General features: G+C 36.9%; 1 protein-coding gene across 1 annotated transcript in view; it reads left to right on the plus strand.

Moving 5' to 3' along the window:
* LOC122803966 (polyunsaturated fatty acid lipoxygenase ALOX15B-like) overlaps positions 1-23,290 on the plus strand; it is a 217,941-nt gene that overhangs the window by 85,310 nt on the left and 109,341 nt on the right. Inside the window, exon 3 of the mRNA XM_044073644.1 lies at positions 3,000-3,121. Within this exon, the coding sequence (XP_043929579.1) occupies positions 3,000-3,121 (122 nt within the window). The remainder of the gene's footprint in view (positions 1-2,999; positions 3,122-23,290) is intronic.

Genomic DNA, 23,290 nt, shown 5'->3' on the forward strand with positions numbered 1-23,290 from the left:
TTCAGAAAAAGCTATGCTAACAGAATCAGTTAGTGTAAAGGGACACTTTTGAGTGCTATAACAGGTGCAAGTAGACCTAGTTTCCTTAAGGACAATAACCAATTATAGAAGAAAGAATTGTATTACAAGCAGGGGAGGGGGGTCATATCATTAGAAACCAGCTCTTGTGCATGCAGCTTCTATGTTGACCAAGCTTTACAACTGAAAAAGCTTACTAAATGAAACGCATTGGGAGGGGAACATACATTGTTATTCTTGAAAGCTTTCCAGGCTGAGGGCATGTTGCAGCAGGCCGGAAGTGAGTGAAAGCAATGGTCAATCATCTATCCAGGTGAGGGAGACCACACACAGAATTGTACTAGAAAGTTACATAATGACTGTAAGAGAAGAGGAGTATCGAGAGATAAGGAGGAAGAGTAAACATAACGAAAGGAGAGTCGCCTTAAAGAGCTAAAGGAAAACTGCAGTACAATCATACAAATACAAACAATGCATCTCACAGATCTCTTTAGTAACAAAATAAAGCACTAAACTGTAAGATACTGAGCTATGAGGCTGAGCGCAGCAGTAATGAGGAGGAGGCTGTCCCTTTAAACCAGTTTAAACCAGCTATACTGGTGTTATAACCTGTACATGACCCTAGTTATTCTACAGCAAAGAAAACAAACTGCGGTGTTACTCTATGCATTGAGGTCATAAACCATCCACAGTGCAAGGACTGGAACACATCTATGTTAAAGGACGAACATGCAAGTATTACAAACACAGAGGATTTCTGACCTTGTATTAACTGATTCATGGATATTCAAACATTTACATTTGTAGCATACTTGGCAGGTATGGGTAAACCTCTCGCATGTATAAAAGTTAGTTGAAGGTACAAACTTTAAAATGAAAAGTAAATGGAAAGAGTGGAAAGGCTACAGGAAAACTATTTTATTAGAAGTATGGAGGTGCAGTCTGACAAATTATCAGGGAAAACACTCAGTGCAACAAAATGGGTGATCTAGTAAGCACACAGGTAGCTACAGATCTAATGAAAGCATAATGTCAGCACTTTTAAGTGAAACTAAACTCATGGCCCAGCAAAAGATATTGGTGTTATCTGCAAAGGTAACACATTTAAAAGGAGACCACATGATCACACAAGCCAATTAAAGTTAAAACTGTTTGAAACCATTAGTAATTCAATTGAGAAACCACAGCAGTTGCCCCTTCTCTTACCAGGGGAAGCAGCTAGACCAGGTTCAGATGCAAAATTATTACAGCATAAAACAGGATATTTTAATCAGCACTAGCACACTCTAATGTATAAATTAATTAAAAAGGTGACTTTCCAGATGTTGCGGGTCTGGTTTCCAAGGAAAATCCAATAATATAGTTGAAGGCAAGTTGATCATGTCATAGTCCTGCCAGATGTTATCACACACTAACACCCATTCCACACCACATATAGTGACTTTCACCAGTACCACCACCAAGAGTCAATAGAGGGATATGGTCAAGCCCTACAAGGCTACAAGAGCAGTCCACTTACCATGGTTATGTACTTGTCATAGGTGACCCCATGGTTCAGTACACTGATGCACCTCTCACAAGGTTGACCAAAGACCAGGTGACACTCACCTACCTCTCAGGGGACTAAAACCCATCATATCACCAGGGCACTCATGTCCATCCCCCACCTGTATGGATATCTCATTGTCATTTTTATGTTTCAAGTGACTGACTTGTGATTCATTCTGTCAAACTATATGAAAAGTGACACAGTGAAGTCTGACACAAAAGTCTCAATGCCATCCAAAACTTCAACTTTCTCCATTCATGCATCTCGTTCTGCTCCATTCTCCTTTCTACTCACAGCGATTCCATTTTTCTGTGCTGCAGCACCTCTCCTTCTCCACCTCCATTCTCATCTCATGACTATCCTATGACCTGTCACAATGTCAAAAAGAGTAAAGGAAGATCTCCAATGCCCTGGCCAAATTCCCTAGAAGTCTAAATACCACCTCATGTCTTCCCTGAAAAAGAGGTCACTAGCCCAGTGGGACTAATTTAGTCAACAAAAGAATAAAAAAAGTGTTTATCAACACTAGGCATGCAATGGCAAACTGCAGAAAAAAATAGTTCTTGAGCAAACATGTAACAGCCAGGTTCCCAATGCACTGTCCCAAGCCTTAAGCTACAATACTGTTAAAATACAAATGCTAAGTAAATTATTTTTAGTTTACAAATGCTGTGACATGTCTTCTTTAGTAGTGGTCCTTCAATTATTATGAGTGTTTGTTTACTGTGAGCTGGATGGTTACACATTAGTGAGTACTATATCCTTCCAATGGATGAGAGGGATTACTTGGGGCCTTGTTAACCAGTGCCCCTATGAGAACTGACAATGTTTGTACAATGTAAGTGTGGCTGTTACACACTAGAGAACACAGTGTGTGTCCTTCCAAATTATGAAAGAGTCTGCTTGGGTCTTGTTTAACAGTGGTTATAGGAGCATTAAGTGGGATTGTGTACTATATGTGGGGTAGTTACACACTAGTGATCACTCTGTCCTTCCCGTGGATGTGTGAGAATGTTTAGAAGCCAGTTATACAGTGGTCCTACATGCAGTAAGAATGTGTTTAATGGTGAGGTGGTTATACACTAGTGAGAACCATGTCCTTCCAGTGTATAAACAGGACTGCCTGGGACGGGACTGCACAACATGCTGATGCTGGCCAAGGAAAATGAAATAAAATTGTAACAAATAATATTACTACACTTTTATACAATGTGGGCATATTAAACTTCTCCACATTGTTACTAAAATTATTATTTCATCATGGGTCCATAGTAAAGAAGATTTCACATTTTTACCCAGAATCCTCTAATAAATGTTTATATTACAATGTATTTAAAGAGTTACTGTCTCAGTAATGCATAGTCTCATGAGGTGCAGCTAAACCATATCAGTTATTCAGACCTTTGGACACTTTTTTATTTTTCTTTTGCAGATTTGTTGGCAACTTTGTTGACTTCTTCTATAAAACTGATAATGATGTTAAGAAAGACAGCAATCTTCAGGACTGGGTCAAAGAAATATTTCAGCATGGTTTCTTAGAGAGGAAGGCTTCAGGTAACCATTTATACAAATACTTCATGACTTGCAGCGTACATGTTACCAAGTGTTCAGAAGATGCAGATGCAACTTATATGCTGTTATGTTAAAGTAACATTTCTTGAGCAGGATTCTGTTCATCAAGTCCCTCTGACAGATGCCTTTGTGGCTATTACTAAGTGCCATCTTACTATAGCTATGATAAAGTACTGTTTCTGTAACCCTACACAATATTTTTTATATCTATAAGATTGCAAGAAATGTTCACACCAGCTAGAAACACTATAAATTTACAATATAGTATTATAGTAACTTTTGACAGTAATGGGTTTCCCCAATAAAAATATAATGCTATTTTCATTTGATTAAATCTCATAAAAGCTCTAGACTGAAGTACTAGTGATATTGTTGGATACTTCAAAAATTGTGATATATACATATTAGTTCTTAAAGTTTAAAATAAAATAAAACATTTCATGGCTTTACTGGAAAAGCTTACTCAGACTCTGCCACAACTTGCTGTGAGGGAAAGGTTAGTTTGTTTTTGCTTTCTTGTATTTTTGTATTACTTCATTGCCTTCTTTTATTTTATATATTATGGTTTATTTTCTTTGCACTGTGTTTTACTTGTATTCTGTTTTTAACTGCATATTTAAACTAGGAAAAAGACCACAGCCATTCCTCTTGTGAGTCGCACAAACTATTTTTCCCAACCTCCCACCATGGTGTTGTTGTATTTTTAAACTCAACTGTCTTTCTAGTTGCCTGCCCTTTATGTTAATTTGAGCACATATCTCCTTCCCTCTCCTCTTTCATTGGCTATTGTGAGTAAGCACAAAATTGTCAACTTGTGAAATCACTCCCCTCCAACTATTCAAATTTATTGGCCATACTCCATAGACCCAGAATACAAATTTCCCATCCCCTTCCAATCTGTATTACTCTTTTAAAATTAGTGGCACTCCACATAGTTAGCTAAAGCTTAAATTTCCCCCTCTTTCTTCTCTAACTACTTAGTGCACAATACAGCTTGTAAGATATTAAACCATTTTTTCCATCTTACCTTCAAAGACTGCAACATCTAATCTGAGACCACCAATTATTGGGTTACTATTAACTGATCAAATGTTTAGGTTAGTGAATACCTAAATGTTGAACTGGTAATAGCAAAAACAAAAAAAAATGGCTGATTTAATGCAGGGAAAGAATTCCCTTGGCCATTATGCAGATTTTGCCCCTTTCCCCATTGTAGAGAAATCTCAGAGTTGGTATATTTAGTTAGGGGAGTGTGGGAGGCATAGCACCCCCCCACATCATGGGGTGTGAGGGGCAAAGCCCGCACTTTATTTTGGTTTAAATTTTTTTTTGTGGCCGAGGGAATTCATTCCATGTGTTAAATCGACCATTTGCTGTTTTATTCTTCAATATTACCAGATCAACATTTAGGTATTCGCTAACCTAAATATTTGATTGGGTAATATAGACCCCAACTATTTTAGAGCCTGCATTCTTCCTCTAAGTAGTTATCTTCAGAATATTGCTTCTGTTTTGCTCCTAGTGAGAGAACGAGCATAGTGACATTATTTTCTGCAGACTGCTGATCACCGGGTAGTCTAATAATTGATTCAGAGGTACCAGTTTAGAATCTGTGCTTATATAGTTCATAGGTTCATAGGTAGGTACTAGGCTATTGGCCCTAGGGCCTATATAAGCCTAGCAAAATGGTACCCTGGCTTTTGCCACTCAAGAAAATTATTTTCCTGTGCCCCTGTCAAGCAGAGCCACAGAAGTGATCCCCGGGGTGAATTTCCTATCTCCCATCCAGTCATCAAGATTTTTTCTTGAAGAGTGCTAATGAGGAGCTTTGTTTGATATAGATAGGTAGTTTGATCCAGAGTATGGGAAGTCTCTGGGACAGGAATCTATCCCTCCAACATGTTTTGTTTATTGTGGTGACAAGGTTTAGGTCGCTAGAGCGTGTAGCTCAGAGGGAGTGGGATTTCTTTAAGTGGAGCATGTCCAACAGCTCTGGGTTTGACACAGCTTTGTATATTAGGCAGAGATTGCCTCTGAGTAGGCAATATGTGACGGAGTAAAGCTGGAGTTTTTTGAGACAGTCTGCATAGGGCATCTGTTTGAGGCTGGTAATCCTCTTTGTGAGGTATTTCTGTGGCCTTTCCAGTTGTTGTGGATGTCTCTGGCCTCATCTACTTCATCATCCATGGATTCTGGATCCATAGGTTCATAGGTTCATAGGTTTATACTAGGCTATCTGCCCTAAGGCATTTATAAGCCTCCTTATGTTAGAAATAATGTGCCCATTAGTTTGTTGTGCCTCTGTCCAGCAGTGACACAGAGATGATTCCTTGGGTAAACCTACGATCTCCCATCCACCGGTCAAGATTTCTCTTGAACAGAGCCAGCGAGGTGCTCTGCCTCACGTGGACCGGGATTTTATTCCACAGCATGGGGAGTCTCTGGGTGATAAATCTATCCCTCCAGCACGTCCTATTTATATCCGTGCTAAGGTTTAAGTCACTTGCTCTAGTGGTTCTGGTGGATTTGGATTTTTTGAGGTGGAGCATGTCCATTAATTCCGGGTTGGTCATGGCCTTGTATGTCAGGCACAGGTCACCTCTGAGCAGACGGTATGCAACTGAATAGAGTTGGAGTTTCTTCAGTCTGGCAGTATATGACAGGTTTTGGAGTCCCTTTATCCTTTTGGTGAGGAACTTTTGGGGTCTCTCCAATTGCTGAAGGTGTCGGGTGAGATACATCCTGAATGGGGCATTGTACTCTATCATTGGTCTGATAAGTGAAGAGTACAGGGGAACAATGGCCTCACTTGAACGGGATGTGAATCCCTTCATGATCAGACGGGCAATGTAGAAGGTCTTTCCACTTTAGCTCAACCTGGGTACCCAGGTCCCTGATAACCTCTTCTGTGCTTAGTGGGTTGCCACCTATATGGTAGCTTGGGGTTACCTTGTTTTGGTATGACTATACACTTTTTGTGTTTAACTTCAGGCCATGGCTCTGGCACCAGCTATCAGTTTCCTTGAGACCCTCTGAAGGATGTCTGTGTCCGATGTACTATCCACTATGGCACCCAGTTTGCAGTCATCAACTTTGTCAGCCATAGTCCTCCTATGTTTGCCTGTACTTCTGAGAAGTAGATGGAGTCTGACATGGCTCCAGCAACTCTAACCCTGTGGGTTCTGTCCTTTAGCCAGTTTGCAACCCATCTTGTGACATATGGGTTTACATTTAAGCTGGTAAGTTTCTCTATGATACCTTTGCAAGGTCAAGGTAGGCTGTATGGACTGCCTTTCCTCATCAATGGCCTTGGTAACTGCCAGGTTCAAAAGGCAAGATCTGCCCTTGACAAAGCCAAACTGGGTTGGGTCCAAGGTCTGCAAGTCCCCTATGTCCTTGTTTATGAGTTCCATTATGATCCTCTCCATAGCTTTGCAGACCAGGCTTGTTAAACTTATGAGGCACCAGCTTTGTGGAGTGGGACCACAGTTGCCGTATGCCACTCCTTGGGCACATATCCTGTGGTAAGGCTAAGATTAAACAGCTGCCTTATGTGTGGGTTTAGTTCTTCATTGAGTTCATGTAGCACACAGCCGGGTCCCATTGATGCTGTGTTTTTAGCTTAGAGAGAGCAGCTTTGAGATGTCTGGGAGGCTACACTCTGTTGGGATAGTTATCTCTCCGCTGAACCTGTCTGTCCAACTCCAAACCTACTGTCTCACCTGACAGACATGAATCATCCAGATATTCCAGGCCTAAAACTGACCACATGGTTTCTCCATTTCTCTTGATTGCTATATAGCTCAGGCTCTCATCACCTGTCTGTCACATTCCCCTATCATCTCATAAAGCTTCCACTAGGAAAGTTTACAGAAGTAAATGGAAAAGATGTGCAGTTTGGGTGCAGCAGAAAAATCTAGATCCCTTTTCAGCCCTGGTTCCTAAAGTTCTTGAATTTTTGCCTACAATTTTCAATGAAGGTGCTAGCTCTTCTCCTGTTAATGTACAATTAGCTGCCATTTCCAATTTTCATATAGGTGTCAATAACTCATCTTTAGCATTCTACAAATGTTGTAAAGGTTTTATAAGGGGATTTTTCTACTTAAACCTCAATTAAAAGATTCCACTCCTCCTTAGGATTTGAACATTGTTTTGCAGTCTTCAACACAATCCCTGTTTGAACCATCAGCTAAATGTAAACTAAAATTCTTAACTTGGAAAATATATTTTAGTGGCCATTATCTCTGCTAGAAGAGTATCCAAATTACAGGCCCTGTCATCCAAACCTCCTTATTTGATTTTTCATAATGAAAGAGTATCCTTCCTTTCTTCCTAAGGTGGTGTCAGAATCCAATATGAGTCAGGTTATCAACCTTCCAGTCTTCTTTCCAAATTTCGCAACTAAGGAAAAGAATATTTTATACCTTTTGGACATTCACAGGCAATTTAGGTTTTATCTACATAGAACCAAAAATTTAAGGAACTCATAACAATTATCTCTTTTTCGGAGTCAAAATTAGGCAAACCAGTTTCTAAAGTGACTTTAGATAAATGGTTAACTGATTGTATTTTCTTTGTTTATGATAAATTGGGCTTGTCTTTGCCAAAAACACCAAAAGCCCATTCTACCAGGTCTGTGGCAACTTCTTCAGCATTTTTATCCAGGTCCTCGTTGGATATTTGTGCAGCTGTAACTTGGGCTAATTCTCATACCTTTATTGCTCATTACAAATTGGATCTGTTCTCTAGGGGAAGGCCTTTGTCTTAGTGGTGCCCAGGTAAATCCATCCTTAGAATCCTCCCAGGCTTCAGGTAACTTGGGACTCTGTCCCAACAGTTGAGGAATGAACAAAAAGGACATGCTCCTGGTAAGAACAGAAGCAGAGTGCATTGATTCCTGACTTTTTCTGATTGACCAGTGACTACCAGTGTTTGACCTTCTTTACTGGTCTGGTTTCTATTCATGGCATCTACCAGGAAAAGGCTACAACTTCCATCATCTTGTATAAGACTATGGCTCGCCGAACAGCTGTGGCCTGATTCTCATCTTGGGAATGGTGCTACTGTTTTCTTTATGGTGGGAGAAGAAGCAAAGGAGCATTGTAACCCAGCAGCATGAAGCTGTGGTGAGACTAGCACTAGTAATAGCCAGGCAGCAGCCATTCTGGTGACCCCCCCCTCTTTTCATCATTCTTGACAAGCAGTTTCTTTCTTTTCAGTAAGCACTGCTTGATTTGCTTCGAACTTCAGAATATCTGCCTAAATCTATAAATGATCAGACTCTACTTATTAGTTTCTCCACAAGTGTTTGGCAATGCCCTGTATAAATGCAGACACTGTGAGTTCACATTTTTCCTGTAAGAGCACCATTGACATTTTATCAATACCCATTTGCACAAAGGACAACTAGTTTGCAGTGACAAGCATGGCCCCCAGAGTTGCAAACCAGATACTCCTGACATTACATTGTCTTCTGACTTCATCTGTCTAATCAATAAAGTGGGTCTATTGCTATGGGTATGAAATATCCCACTATTGTCATTAGCATCTTGGTGGATATGGGTATCCTAAGATAATGTAGAAATTGCTTCATCCTTACTGAAAACCAGTTAATTCTCAAACAACCTGATATGGTATGTTAGAGATGTATTTATACAATGTCACTGGGGGCAAAGCTCTCACATAAAACCACTCCTAATGTCAATAAGGTTGTCAGTAGTACACGCACTGCACCCCTCACACAGAATTCAAAGCAGACACATATACCCACATATGCTGAGTCACTTAAATGTAGCCATCCTGAATCCCAAAGACCTCCTAGATGAAGTGCACATAACAAATACCCTCAGCAGCTCCTAATGCACTTTATCAAAACTCCCCCAGATCAACACATACAGCCATATCTCATGTAGCCTGTAATTCTAAGCCCATAAGGCAATCCACCACAAAATCCAACATTCTGGTCATTGGAGACTCCATTGTGAGACACAGTGATGTCCCTCTCACCAAGCTAAGGAGAAGGTCATGGTCAGTCGCTTATCAGGGGCCAGGGTCTGCCACATTATGCACACACTCAGGTCATTGCACCACAAGTACCAGTATGACCCAGTTATAGTCCATGTGGGTGTGAATGACCTGAGATGTATCTCCCTAGGCAATATGAAGACAGACATCATGGAGCTGTCGGAATATGTGCCCCAGACTGATAGTAGCACCAAGCAGCATTTTACCTTTTCCAAGGACGATGCCACAATACAAACAAAAGATAACCGACTTAAATAATTGGCTTAGTTTCTGGTGTCATCCTAAGGAGATGCAGTATTTGTCAGCATGGAAGCAGATGGTCAAAAAACATGCTGCTTTTTCCAGAGATGGTCTGCACCTCTCCCCTCTAGACTTTCAAATATTAGCTATAACATTGTCCTTCACCATAGTGCTTTTTTGAAAGTACTTCTGACACAGCAAATCAAAACCAAGAACATCTAAAGGAGTCTAAACAGAAAACTCCACTCCCTAGAAGCTCCCTTCACCCTAGAGAATGTTGACATCTGTGCAGTTATTGAGACGTGGTTTGTTGCCACTGACAGCACACCAGCAGTGCAAGATTATAACGCCTTTCATACATTTAGACCAGCTACTGCACAGAAAGGGACTAAAGGTGGAGTTGTCTTGATTTACATAAAAAATAAATATACCTCAAGGCTGGTCAAGCAGGACAATTCACTTGAGCTTCTCTACATTCACATCACCATAGGCAAAAATGAATAAGACTTCCATGCAAGCTGTAGGTCCCCCTCTATGACCCAGGAAATCCATACCATGTATTTAAACTTATTGGAAACACTCACTATCCAACCCAATACCATATTCATGGAAAACTTTAATTACCCCATATTAACTGGGAATGCTATACAACACCAAATGTATAGACACAGAGATTCCTGGATTTTGTAAACAGAAACTCCCTGGACCAGATTGTTAATACACAAAGCAGGGGTGCAACCATACCTGATCTGGTCCTCACTGACATGGGAGAATCCTGCACACCCCCTAATGTAATGTTTTCAAAGTTCAGCTGTTAACATTTTTCCATTATTTCAAGTCTGTTGTATGCAACTCCTTCTCTTGAGTTGGCTAAATGATTATTGTGTTTATTGAGTGCCAGGCATTTATTTGTTTTCTGTGACTGTTGCTGTTCTCCATTCATGAAGTTGTGCTAGAAATCACATAAACAAATAATAATCCCTAATGGCATCCTACAGCCCTTCACGAACTCCCAGTTAAAAGACAGCAATGGTATCTTCCTTTTGAATTCAGTCCTTTTTCACCAAGTGACATATGAACTGCTCAACAAAACCCTCAACATATATTTTTCTGATTTCCCACATCTCCATCCTAAATTTATCAAGAAATCTATAATCTTTAAATGGGAACCTCTTGACTTCATCTTCAATCTGTCTCTTTCTACTAGAAATATACATAAAAAATCTAAGTACCTCTATCATTTCACTCCCTAAATCCAGTAATCCTGCTGACATAGACCACTATTGCTCCACTGCAGTGATCTCACCTTTGTCTAAAACTCTAAGCATATCCTTTTCAAACATGCAATGTCATCTCTTTAGGAATAATAAACCCTCCTTCTTATGCAACATGATTTTTTTATCTCAGTTTTCATATCTCAGCCACTTTTCTCCTAACCACTAGCACCATATTTTCTAACTTTGATAAAGGACTTTTTATTGTAGCTCATGGATCTTAAAAAGGCTTATGAATCTGTAGATCATTTACTTCTTATAAAATACCTTGCCACTTTCTAGTCTGAAAGTAACTGTTTAAGTTGGATACCAAAGTAGTTCACAACAGGCCTTTTCAAAGTCAATAACTCCATATTCTCTTTAAACAACATTATTTGTAGTATCCATCAAGGCTGAATGCTAGGGATGGTCCTTTTCTCTTTGTTTATTAGCACACTGTCTCAAGACCTGCACAACATTTATATGACACTGTTCACTGCTGGCCTCCTCTTCCAAATGTCATATGATTTTTTTATCTAGTCTTCAAAAGTATCTACAAACTGACTTCATGATGGTATTCCATTTACTCTCCAAGCATAGTCTTACACTGAACTCTTCCAAAGCTAAAACATTGCTGTTGGAATACCACAAAAACGAATTGACTGTCCTGTATGACCTATCACTGATTGCCTAAACAACTATTTATAACATTCCAGTTCATATAAATATCTACAACTGTTACTTTATCCAAGCCAAATATTTAGTTATTATATTAAATTAATTATCTCTAAGGTACTTCAACATCTAAAGCTCTCATACAGGATCAGGCATCCTCAATCTGGGCACTAGGTACTAAATTGTTAAAAAAAGTATTTTTTTTTTAAATATTTTTATTGAACTTTAAATAATCATAAATTGTACAATATATGAAAGCACAACCACAATAAAGACCAACAATTTAAATAAAACTAAACAAAACATAACTGTATACAAAGTCCATAACAACAATAATTTTCTTTTCATTATTAATTCTTCTTCTTTTCCCAGTTAGGGGTCACTACAGCGGATCACCTGTCTGCTCATGATTGGCAGTGGAGTTTTACGGTGTCGAGTTGCCAGCCCGGCACCCGATCTTCCACAGAAGGCACACAAACTAACACCTAGGGCCAATTTAGAGTGTCCAGTCCATCTACTGCATGTCTTTGGGATGTGGGAGGAAACTGGAGCACCCAGAGAAAACCCACACGACCACAGGGAGGACATGCAGACTCCACACAGAAGGCACCCCAGCCGAGAATTGAACCGGAGAACCTCTTGGTGTGAGGCGGCAATGCTAACTGCTGCACCACCATGGCCGCCCTTTCTTTTCATTGCTAATATTTATCCAAAAAAGTTTTTAATTTCAACCATGACAGTTTTTTATGTGTAACATTTGGTGTTCTGATATAATCAGTTTGTAATTCCCTATTACAAATCATTTTGGCTAAAGAAATAAAATCTGAGAATAAGAGGAATTTCTGACATTTCCAATTTATTATAACATTTTTTCTTGCAATTGCAAGAAGTAACCAAAGAAGATGTGTTTGTGTTTTTGGAATTGTACCTGGTATTGGTGCATTAAACAATTTTAGTGAATCTGTTATTTCACAATTGTCTGACCACAATGCTCTAGTAAAATCTTTGAATTTGGACCAAAACAGAATTACCATTAAACAATTTAAGAACATCTGTGCCCAATCTGCATCTAATATTTCTTCACACCTCCAGCATTTAACTACATCTTTAGTATACATTAATGCTATTTTGTGTGGACTTAAAAAAAACTTCTGTGAAGGAACTTCCATGTAAAAATTTTCCAATAAGTTGAATAAGATGTATTATTTATGGATTTATATACTAAAGATTTATTAGTATCTGAAAAGGTTTTTTTGTTGACTATAGTTGAATAGCTCCAAAAGGTTTCATCTGATGGGTGGATTTTGGCTCTCAAAGTTTTATAAACCATGGCCAGGGATGTAATCTTAGAACAAGAATTAATTCCAAAAAATAAGGTTAGTATTTTCAGGATTGTTATTGAATTTGTATTTAGGTTTGATTTTAATTCATTTACAAGAAATTCTCTAAGTGTTTGTAGATTTAGCCAATTATCATTTTCATTATTATATCTAGCTAAAAGATAATTAGAGTAATGGATCTTATTATTATTTAAAAATTGCTACCAATAATTCAGGCCATTGTTTTTCATTCCTTTTAGTTTATTTAAGTTGAAAGAATCTAAATAGCCTTTAGTGAAAGCTATTGGGAACATTAGAAACAGTGTACTTTTTACTAAATAATTACTATATATTATTTTCTTAAAGTTATGTAGGACATAATTAATAAAGGGGTAAGATTTATGTTTTATTTGTTGTGAAATATGATGTCTTTTAGAATCAAATATATTTTATCTGTATCAGAGAAATACAAAATTTCTTCTTCTATTGTAAAATTAGAGACTAAAAAAGACTTACGGATATTTTCCATTGATGTATATCCAGTGTTTAACCAAAGGCTTATTAAATTAAGAATGATTGATTTACCATATAATTTGATATTTGGGAATGCAATTCCTCCTTGCTCCCAAGTTTTATCATGCCAGAGAGAACTAATTATTGGCCTTTGTGGGTGCCATAAGAAATTTAATAGCTGAGAATTTATTTGTTTAATTTTTTTGAAGGGGCAGCAATTAGTATTTCCATATAAAATACAATTTTGGGTAAAATAATCATCTTAATCAACATTAATTTTTCATACATTGTAAAGAATAGTTTGTTCTAGCCTTCTAATTGTGTTTTAATAATATTTATTAAGTTATTGTAAGTATTTAATTGCTCATTTTCCCAACTGAAATCATTGTGTTGTTTTATCAAGATAGTTTTTTTTTATTTATCAGCAAGGTCTCTGTCTTATTTTGATTACATTTTAAATTTGAAACTGTTTCAAAAAGACTTATGGAATTTATAATATATTGTAAGGATGAATCGATGTCTCTAATGGTCAATAAAATATCACCAGCAAAGAGCTGTATCTTAGAACAATAGTTTCTATTCACTGAAAATCCTTTTATTTTAGAATTTGTTCTTATTAGGTTAGCTAATGGTTCAAGTGATAAAGCAAATAATAGAGGGGACATTGGACAGCCCTGTTTTGTGCTTTTCAATATTTTAAGAGAACTTGATAAATAAGTACCAACTTTAATGTATGAGGCTGAATTTTCATAAGAGTCTAGTTATTAAATTAATAAAATCAGATAAAAATTATATTCTTTAAGAAATGCAAAAAGATATGACCAATTTACAGAATCAAATCTATGTTCAAACTAATGATAGAGTTCTTCCTTTTTATTATTTGACAAATCTATTAAAGAAAATAATCTAATAACATTATTCTAAACTTTTCTATGCAGAATAAACCTGTTTGATCTTCATCTATTATGTTTGTAAGGAATTGGCTTAATGTTTTTGTAATAATAGACATAAAGATTTTTTAATCTACATTTAGGAGGGATGTGGGATGATAGGAAGAACAAAGTTTTGGGTTTTTATCTTGTTTTAGAATAGGAAAAATCATAGCATATTTCCATGAAGAAAAGTTACTTGAGTTATTTTTGACTTCTTCAAAGGCTTGTAATAGAATTTTCAATGTACTATCTGGAAATAACATATATTTCTGGTATTATTCCATCCAATCCTGGTGATTTGTTATTTTTGAGATTTTTAATTTGGTCTTTCAATTCCTTAAAAGATATTAGTTTATATAGTTTAATGTTTTGTTCTCTTGTTAGTTTCTTTTTTCACATTTTCTTTAAGAAATGCATCTCTTTGATCAGAATTAATTGAAATGGAGTCTATTCTATTGGTTTCTTCATAATGTTTTTTTAAAGATTTCTAAAATATCTTCTAGTTCAATAGCAGTCTTGGTTTCATTTTTAACTTTGTAGGAAAGCTCTTTGATATAATTTATATTTTTAATCCCTTTAGATTTTACAGCTAGTCTATGTAAGCCCTTTGAATTCATAGAATATGACTGTATCTTCAATCTCTCCAAGTTTATTGCTACTTTATAGTTTAGTATTTCAACATATTTTAAGTTTAGTTGTTTTAGTTCAGAATTTGTATTAATGTCTTTTGTTTTAAGATGACGTTTAAATTATTTTTTTTTTGTTTGTAAATCTAGCAGTTCTGTATCCCACTGTTTTCTCTTATTTAAATACCAGCTTTTAATTCTTCCATATAGATATGATTTTAATGCATCCCATGTGATGGTTTTTGAGGTCTCATTATTATCATTATTTTCTATAAACAAATTTAGTTCTTTTAAAAAACACTCATTAAAACCATCTAGTTTAATTATGTATGCTGGGACTTTTTGCCAATATACTAGATTATTTGGTTTAATATTAATATTAAAAACAATAGCATTATGGTCAGACAATGGACATGCAATGACTGAGACATCTTGTATTTTGGAGAATATTCTGTCAGATGTGAATACTTTGTCAATAGTGGTTTGTTTTCCAAATATATATGAGTAGTGTGCATAATTTAAAGAAGTTAAATCTTTTAATTTATATATATATATATATATATATATATATATATATGTGTGTGTGTGTGTGTGTGTGTGTGTGTGTGTGTATCATGTTTGTGACATCAACATAGTTGTTTAATTCTTAGCAGCAGCTGTAGCACAATATTTTCCAGTTTTGGTAGTATCCCTTTCTGACAAAACATGATGAAAATCATGAGCTAATATTCTGTCTCCCTTTGGCAGTAAAGTAATGAACTCTAAATATTTTCTTGCTATTTTAGCACCAATACCAGGTATCCAATATGCATTCACCAGTGTAATACATTTTTTATTAATTTCTAATACAGCAAGGCTCAACATTCCATTCTTATCTGAGTATATATCTATTATCATAGGAGGTATCAGAGATTTTATTTCCATAATATCATATTACCTCTCTTTTTAGCATGAAAATGTGACTCTGCAAGGATAAGGTAGCCTTTAAAACATGTTTTCTCTATGTCCTTCTCTATTAAGTGTGTTTCTTGTAAAAAGGCTATGTCAACTTTATTTATTTTTAGATATTTATTAAGACTTCCTCTCTTTATAGGGTTATTAAGTCCATTTACATTTAAATATATACATCTGTATGCATTAATTTTGATAATATGTTTCAAAACTAAATGTTGTGTTATGGACCCATTCTAAAACTGTTCTAAAATTATTTACAAAACCTAACATGGAATTTTTAATCCCTGTTTTGATGATACTATCATCAAAACTAATTTCTACCAACCTACAAACCATACTTCAATTCTTTCTAATGCTTCTGCCTCATATTAAATTGTTTAATAGTTTGAGTTAATGAAGAAGTATTTTCTAATACAGTGGGTATTTTATTATTATCAGTTTCCTACACAGGATCGCAATGTTTAAATTAAATCTCTCAGTTTCTTAAAGCATCAACGGTATATGATAACCATTATCTGTGTCTTTGTATACAACCCCCGAGACTCACAATTATATTTACACCTGATGGTATAAGAGATGCCATTAATACAAACATCTTTCCCTGTTTGAATGTATTTGCAATTGTGGCAATGTCCACATTTAAACATTCCTCAGGAATTATTTCTGGGTCATAGGGGGGCCTCCAAGAGTGCTTTCAAATTAGGGCCTCTATATGTAATCAAGGGCCTACTCCCCAATATATTAGTTATGGAGTGGTCTTGCATAATAAAGATCCAATTACTCATTAAAATGTTCCGTATATTACCTGCATCATTAGTATATTGGGTAGAAAAACTAACATTAAAGTTAATATGATTGGTTTCAGTTATTAAGCTATTGTCATGAGGAGAGAATTTTAAGCTATCTATATTTATGGAATGTTGGTGTCCTTTCCATAAAATTGGCCTAAAGTGTCCTATAGTTCTCTTCCATTCTAAGTTGTTCTATAAGAGTTTCAGGATACACTCTATTTAGAAACATACTTTTCAAATTGTTACATTCAGCTTCAAAATCAACATCTGAGGAAACCATTTTATGTCAAGTCTGGATGAATGAAATTATATTATTTGTGTGTTGTGTTTCTTTTTTAATGCTGGTTTTGACGAATAAGCTATATATATATATATATATATATATATATATATATATATATATATATATGTTTGTAATGAAAGCTTTGCACAGTCTATTTATATGTATATACCATTTTAAATGTATTTATATTTGGAGTATGCAACTTTAAAAGTTAACTGAGTTTCAATTTAATAATTAACTTGAGTATTTAAGGAGAGTTGCTCAGGGATTCATTTGTCTGAAGAAGTACATGTCATTGTTTGTATGAAAGCTCTTACATTAAATTGTTGTGGTTTATTTCATTCATTCCATCCTTTGTTCATTACTGAGTTTGTTCTTTTCAAAGTTTAACCTGACATATTGATTTAATTAGCAAGAATGGCCATGGCCCATCACCCACAGAATCAAGGAAGAACTATCAGTCTGTCAGTCCATTGTCTGTCCTGGCCAGATGAAGTTTCCCATGTTAGAGCTATCAGTCTGTCAGCCTATTGCCTGTCATAGTCAGGTGAAGTTTCCCATGCTGCATGAATGCAGTGCTGTAGTTCTTATTTCTTTACATGCACATTGTGTAATGATCATGTGTCATGGAAAACCAATAGGAAGCTTTTTATTTCAATGGTATATTCATCAATGGAATGGAATGACAAATATGCTTGTGGAAAATTACTGACATAAACTTGCTAAAAACAGTTCATAGATAAGTAAATATGGCTTGCTTTCCTCATTTGACTACACATCCAAAGTAGAAATGAATGTGAACTTCATCTCATACAGACATTATTTTATTGGTTTCCTGTTTGTGTAACTTTAGTACATTCTGCCTGACAGGGAACTACATATAAGTCATGGTAGCATTTCTTACTTGCATTATAGATTCATAGGCTGGGATTCAGAAACACTTTCCACAAGGGGAAATCTTAACACAACTATCCCTCCCCACAGTAATCCTTTCCAATTCTTAAATGACCCTACTGCTGAAATTTTCAGCTCGTGAGGGCCCCACCATGGAAGGTGGTCTCACAGGCAGAGTTGTATGATAATGAAACAATCCATGGGAGTAGCTAATGCTAATTAGTGATGTGGTCTCCTCCAGGACTGCCAGACTGTCCTGATTTATGCTGCAGAATGATTTAGAGAATTGCTCCACCATGTAAAGTTTCACTATTTTAGAAAAAGTGAATGCCATCTAAAGACAGAGGTCACCCATTCACTTCTGTAGAAGGAGTCATGTTGCAGGTGAGTTACCAAAGACATGAGACTGGTGAGTGTGTTAGTGTGTGTACATAAGTTGACATGTGTGTTCATGTCTGCAGGGGCATGAATGAAACTGCATGACTGTTTCCACCTGTCAACAGATCACTGATTTTCTAACCAATAGGAAACAGCAGGTGAAACTGGGGAGATTTACATTTGGCTATCACACAATCAATGCAGGTGCCCCCCAGGTGCCCCCCAGGGATGTGTGCTCTCCCCACTGCTATTCTCCTTCTACTCTAATGACTGCACCTCTAAGAACCCCACTGTCAAACTTATTAAATACACAGATGATACAACTATCATCAGGCTCATCAGGAATGGTGATGAGTCTACATACAGATGGGAGGTTGAGCAGCTGGCCCTTTGGTATAGACAGAATAATCTGGAGCTGACCATTCTTAAAACTGTGGAGATGACAGTGGACTTTAGGAGTGGTACTACAATACCCCCCCCCTTATATTTAATACTGATGTGTCAGTTCTGGAATCCTTCAAGTTTTTGGGATCTATAATCTCCTGGGACTTGAAGGGGGAAACCAATGTAGTGTCCATCATAAAAAAGAAACAACAGTGAATGTACTTTCTGCGACAATTGAGGAAGTTCAACCTCCACTGGGACTGTTGTTTCAGTTCTATACAGAAGTCTTTGAGTCTGCTCTCAGCTCATCCATAACAGTGTGGTTTGGATCTCTGTCTAAACATGACAAACATAGGTTACATCGAATAGTCAGGACTGCCAAAAATATCATTGCTGCTAGTTTGCTTTCCTTACAGGAACTGTACTATTCCAGAGTCAAGAAACGGGCATGGAAAATCATCACCAACCCTTCACATCCAGGCCACCATCTTTTGAACTATTACCATCAGCCAGACATTATATATTAATACACACCAAAACAAGCAGATATACAAACATTTTTTCCACAGGCCATCAAGTTCATAAATGGTTAACTCAGCTTATTAGGCTGGGGTATTCTTTTTCTTAAGCCTCTGAGGATTCTACAGTAATGTTTACATACTGTTAATACTTGTTTCTGTCAGAGTTTATTTTGGCATTTCTTGGACTGAGTTGCACTTTGTACCTTGTATGTGTGTGTATATGTAAATTTACTTTTTTTTTGGCTTGTTCTTAATAGTTGCATGTATGTCATTTGTCTTGTTCTTAATAGTTGTATATATGTTGCTTATGTAACTCATACTTGGAGAGTCACTGAAACCAGAGTCAAATTCCTTGTATGTGCATACTTGGCCAATAAATGTGATTCTGAGTCTGATGACTATGAATGGATGAATGCCCATGACTGTGATCGACTGTAATGGGAATTGTTTGTTGATGGGTAACTGAATGTCTGTGTGTGTGTGTGTGTGTGTGTGTGTGTGTGTGTGTGTGTGTGTGTGTGTGTGTGTGTGTGTGTGTGTGTATGTGTGTGTGTGCCTGTGTGGGTCTGTTTATGTGTGTGTAGGTGTGTTAATGTGTTTTTGTGGGTGACTGTGGATGGTTATGGGTGTGTCTGTGAGTATGCATTTGTGTGTGTGTGTGTGTGTGTGTGTGTGTGTGTGTGTGTGTGTGTGTGTGTGTGTGTGTGTGTGTATATGTGTGTAGGTGTGTTTATGGATGTGTGTTTGTGGGTGACTGTGTCTGTGGATGGTTATGGGTGTGTCTGTGAGTATGCGCTTGTGTATGAGTTTGTGTGTGTGTGTGTGTGTGTGTGTGTGTGTGTGTGTGTGTGTGTGTGTGTGTGTGTGTGTGTGTGTGTGTGTGTATTTGTTAGGGAGGGGAAGTGTAGAGGCGTGCTTCCACTAATCTGATGCATGTGCTCTTAGGGAGACCGCTACTACTGGTCTGAAAATGCTAGAGTTGGCTAAAGTGTGATTCATAGACATGCTAATGAGCAGATAATGATGCCCATCTCACTGTGGTCATAGCTGCCTCTGAATTACATTTCCTCACCACCACTGTAATCGAACTATCTGTGGTACACAATTACCTTCATTAAGGAGCAATTTCTGAATCCTACAATAGTGTATCTGTTCTTCACAAAAGTTTGTTCTTTAACTCATTAACACCTATGTGGTGTTGAAATGTAGAATGTCACACCTCTAGCAGCCTACACACACCTTGCATTCCAGAGTAAGTTCTGAAAAATAAACTTAAAAAGCATAAGAAAATAAATGTAAATAGTTTGTGCACAATAACATTTATTAAAACAGTACAAAAAGTAATTGTATCAGTAAGAAGTATTCTTTATAGTGGTAATAGGCAGTGGATTCAAAGTTTTTCCATAAATACTATAATATATTACAATGCGCACTAACCCAACATTTTAGTTTTGCTGCACTTTCACAAACTGTCACATTTGGGAAACTGTATAACCTAAATATATGTTGTTAGAACATTTTTGTTACATAGACATAACCTTTCATATGACTACGATCCATGTTTATTGAGATTTACCCAAATATGAAACACGCTTAATTATATAATTATCAATATAAATAACAGTGAATATATCTAAAGATATGCAACTTACAGTGCAAATCTCAAAGAGAGTTTTCATCAACAACATGTGAGGTTTCATCCAATGTCATGCAACAGTTTGTATAACTACTTGGTTTTTGAAATATTAAGTACATCTGGAAATATTATTCATTTTTATAATAACTAACACACTGCTAGCAATATCTCCAGTACAGTGTGATATAAAAGGACACAGGCAATGAATTTTCCTATCTCCTACCATGATATATTACACCATGCTCCTCAATATTACATAGAGCTCTCAGATATGAAAATGTGAACATAAATATGAAAATATGAATAATAAGTGACAAACAGTGATTAATTTCTCTGCTGCAGGCCATCCTGGATTAAGAGTCTTGGTGTCATTGTGCTAATTACTCTTCACACTTTCTAATAACACTTGTTATTAGCTGGTAAGTTACTTATTTAAAGAAACCAGACCCAAAAAAGGTCTGGAATCCATAATATGAGTTTGAACTGAAGGTATGCAAAAAAGGGGGATATAGGCTCAAATTAGTTAAGAGTTAACAAACTGATACATTAAAGGACTCACAGCCAAGAAGATTCCATATAGAAGCTCGAAGGGAAGAGAAGTAGAAGGAGTATGAAGGAAAGAAAAGAAATGACACAAAGGCCAGAATCATAAGTAAGAGAGGAGAAGAAAAAAGACAGTCAAGACAAGGTGGGAGAGATGGAAGATGTAGGTCAGAGCATAAGAGGACGGCAGAGAAGGGAAGCAGGGTAGACGTTAGTTTTCAGGAAAATGAAGGGTTAAAGGTTAGGAGAGAGTAATGAGAGGGAGGTTAGCCTGGAGTACTACAAGAGCAGAGCCAGTGGTTTTGGAAAGTTAGCCTGGAGTACTACAAGAACAGAGCCAGTGGTTTTGGAAATGTAGTTTGATTTGTTGTTTGAAAAGAGGCAGGGATGAGATTAGTGTTAACTCTTTAGGCAGCAAATTCCATACTCTGCCTACAGTATTGGTGAAAAGAGAGTCACCAGCTAAGTTGTGGGCCTTTATGGGTTTGGTCATAAGTTTACAGGAGGAACGAAGCGAGGTGAGATTGTTATAATGGAGTAGAAGTTGTGAAAGTATAGGGGTATTACAAGGTTGGTACAGTATTTTGTGGGCAATTGTAAGTTGTGAAATATTAAGATGGTTTTGTAGTTCCAGCCAGCCTAACTGTTTCAAATTTAGGCAGTGATGTGTTCTAAAAGGGTTACCAGTGGCGAAGCGGGCAATGTTATTATAGCAAGTTGCTAGTTTGTTTAGGTTAGTTTTTTTTAGGTTGGTGAAGATAGGAGAGGCATAGAAGAGAGTTGATACAAGATGGGAGTGAGCAATAGTAGCTCTAGTTGATGGGGTAAGAAATGGTTTTATACGGTATAATGATCCAATTTTTCTGTTAACAGTTTTGATGGTGTTGTTGATGTGTTGGTCAAAAGAGAAATTGTTATCAATGGTAACACCAAGTAGTTTTGTTGTGGAGTCAGGAGAGATGATAGTTTTGTTGTTAGAGTAGATAGAGAAATTAAGTGGAGAGGTACGAGTGGTGGGGGTGAAGAGGAGAAGTTTGGTTTTTTTGGCATTGAGAAGTAGATACCGTCTAGTAAACCATGTTTCTACAGTGTTGAAGGTAGTTTGAGTTAGAGTGGTTAGATCAGAGGAGGTGGATGCTGAACAAATGATAGTAGAGTCGTCTGCATATTGAATGCAGGTAGCTTGAGGAATTACAGAGTGGAGATCGTTAATATAGAGGGAGAAGAGGAGAGGACCAAGGATAGAGCCCTGAGGGACTCCAATTGTAATGGGAAGTGAGGAAGAGATATGGTTTTCCCAAAGAACTGCTTGTTGTCTGTTACTGAGGTATGATGTAAACCAGTTGATGGCAAGGCTGTCAAATGAGAGGGATTTGAGAATGCTAATTAGAGAAGAGTGGTTGACCATGTCAAAAGCTTTAGAGAGGTCAATGAATAGGGCAGAAGAGAGTAGATTCTTGTTGCGATTGCTGTTAATGGTATCTGCAAAGGAAAGGAGGGCAGTGGTAGTACTATGGTGGGGTCTAAAGCCATGTTGACAGTGAGCTAAAATATTGTGAAGAGATAGGTACTGTACCAGTTGCTGATGTATACATTTCTCCATAATTTTTGCTAATGGAGAGAGAAGAGCAATAGGTCTAAAGTTGGAATAGTCAATAGAGTTTCCGCCTTTATGTAGTGGGATAATATGAGAGATTTTCCAGATGTGAGGGATGGTTCCTTCTTGGATGGTTCTATTTATGAGTAAAGATATTGGGTAAGCAATTTCTTTGGCTGCTTTTTGTAAGAATAGGGGAGGGAGCTTGTCAGCAGAGGGAGTACAAGGTTTGAGTTTGAGAAGTAGTTTGAAGATGGTAGAAGTAGAGATGGGTTGTAAAGAGAAGCTACAGTTAGAGTTTAAGAGATTGTTAGGAGGATAAAAGTTATTAGTATTTAATTGTCTAGCGAGAGATTGAATAGTATCAGAGAAGAATGAGTTAAAAGTATTTGCAGTTTGAAGAGGGGTGTCAGGGTTGGCATTTAGTGTGGAGGGAGTTTTAGCAGTACCTGGAGAAAGGAGTCTATTGATAGAAGACCAGAATTGTTTGGGTTTATTTAGGTTAGTTTCTTGTAGATTGCAGTAGAACTTTCTTTTATCAGTGAGGATGGCTTTTTTGGTAAGATTTCTAAGTTGCTGAAAGTGATG

Source organism: Protopterus annectens, chromosome 6.part0 (assembly GCF_019279795.1).
Source record: "Protopterus annectens isolate FY-2018-M chromosome 6.part0, PAN1.0, whole genome shotgun sequence".
NCBI classification, from domain to species: Eukaryota; Metazoa; Chordata; order Ceratodontiformes; family Protopteridae; genus Protopterus; species Protopterus annectens.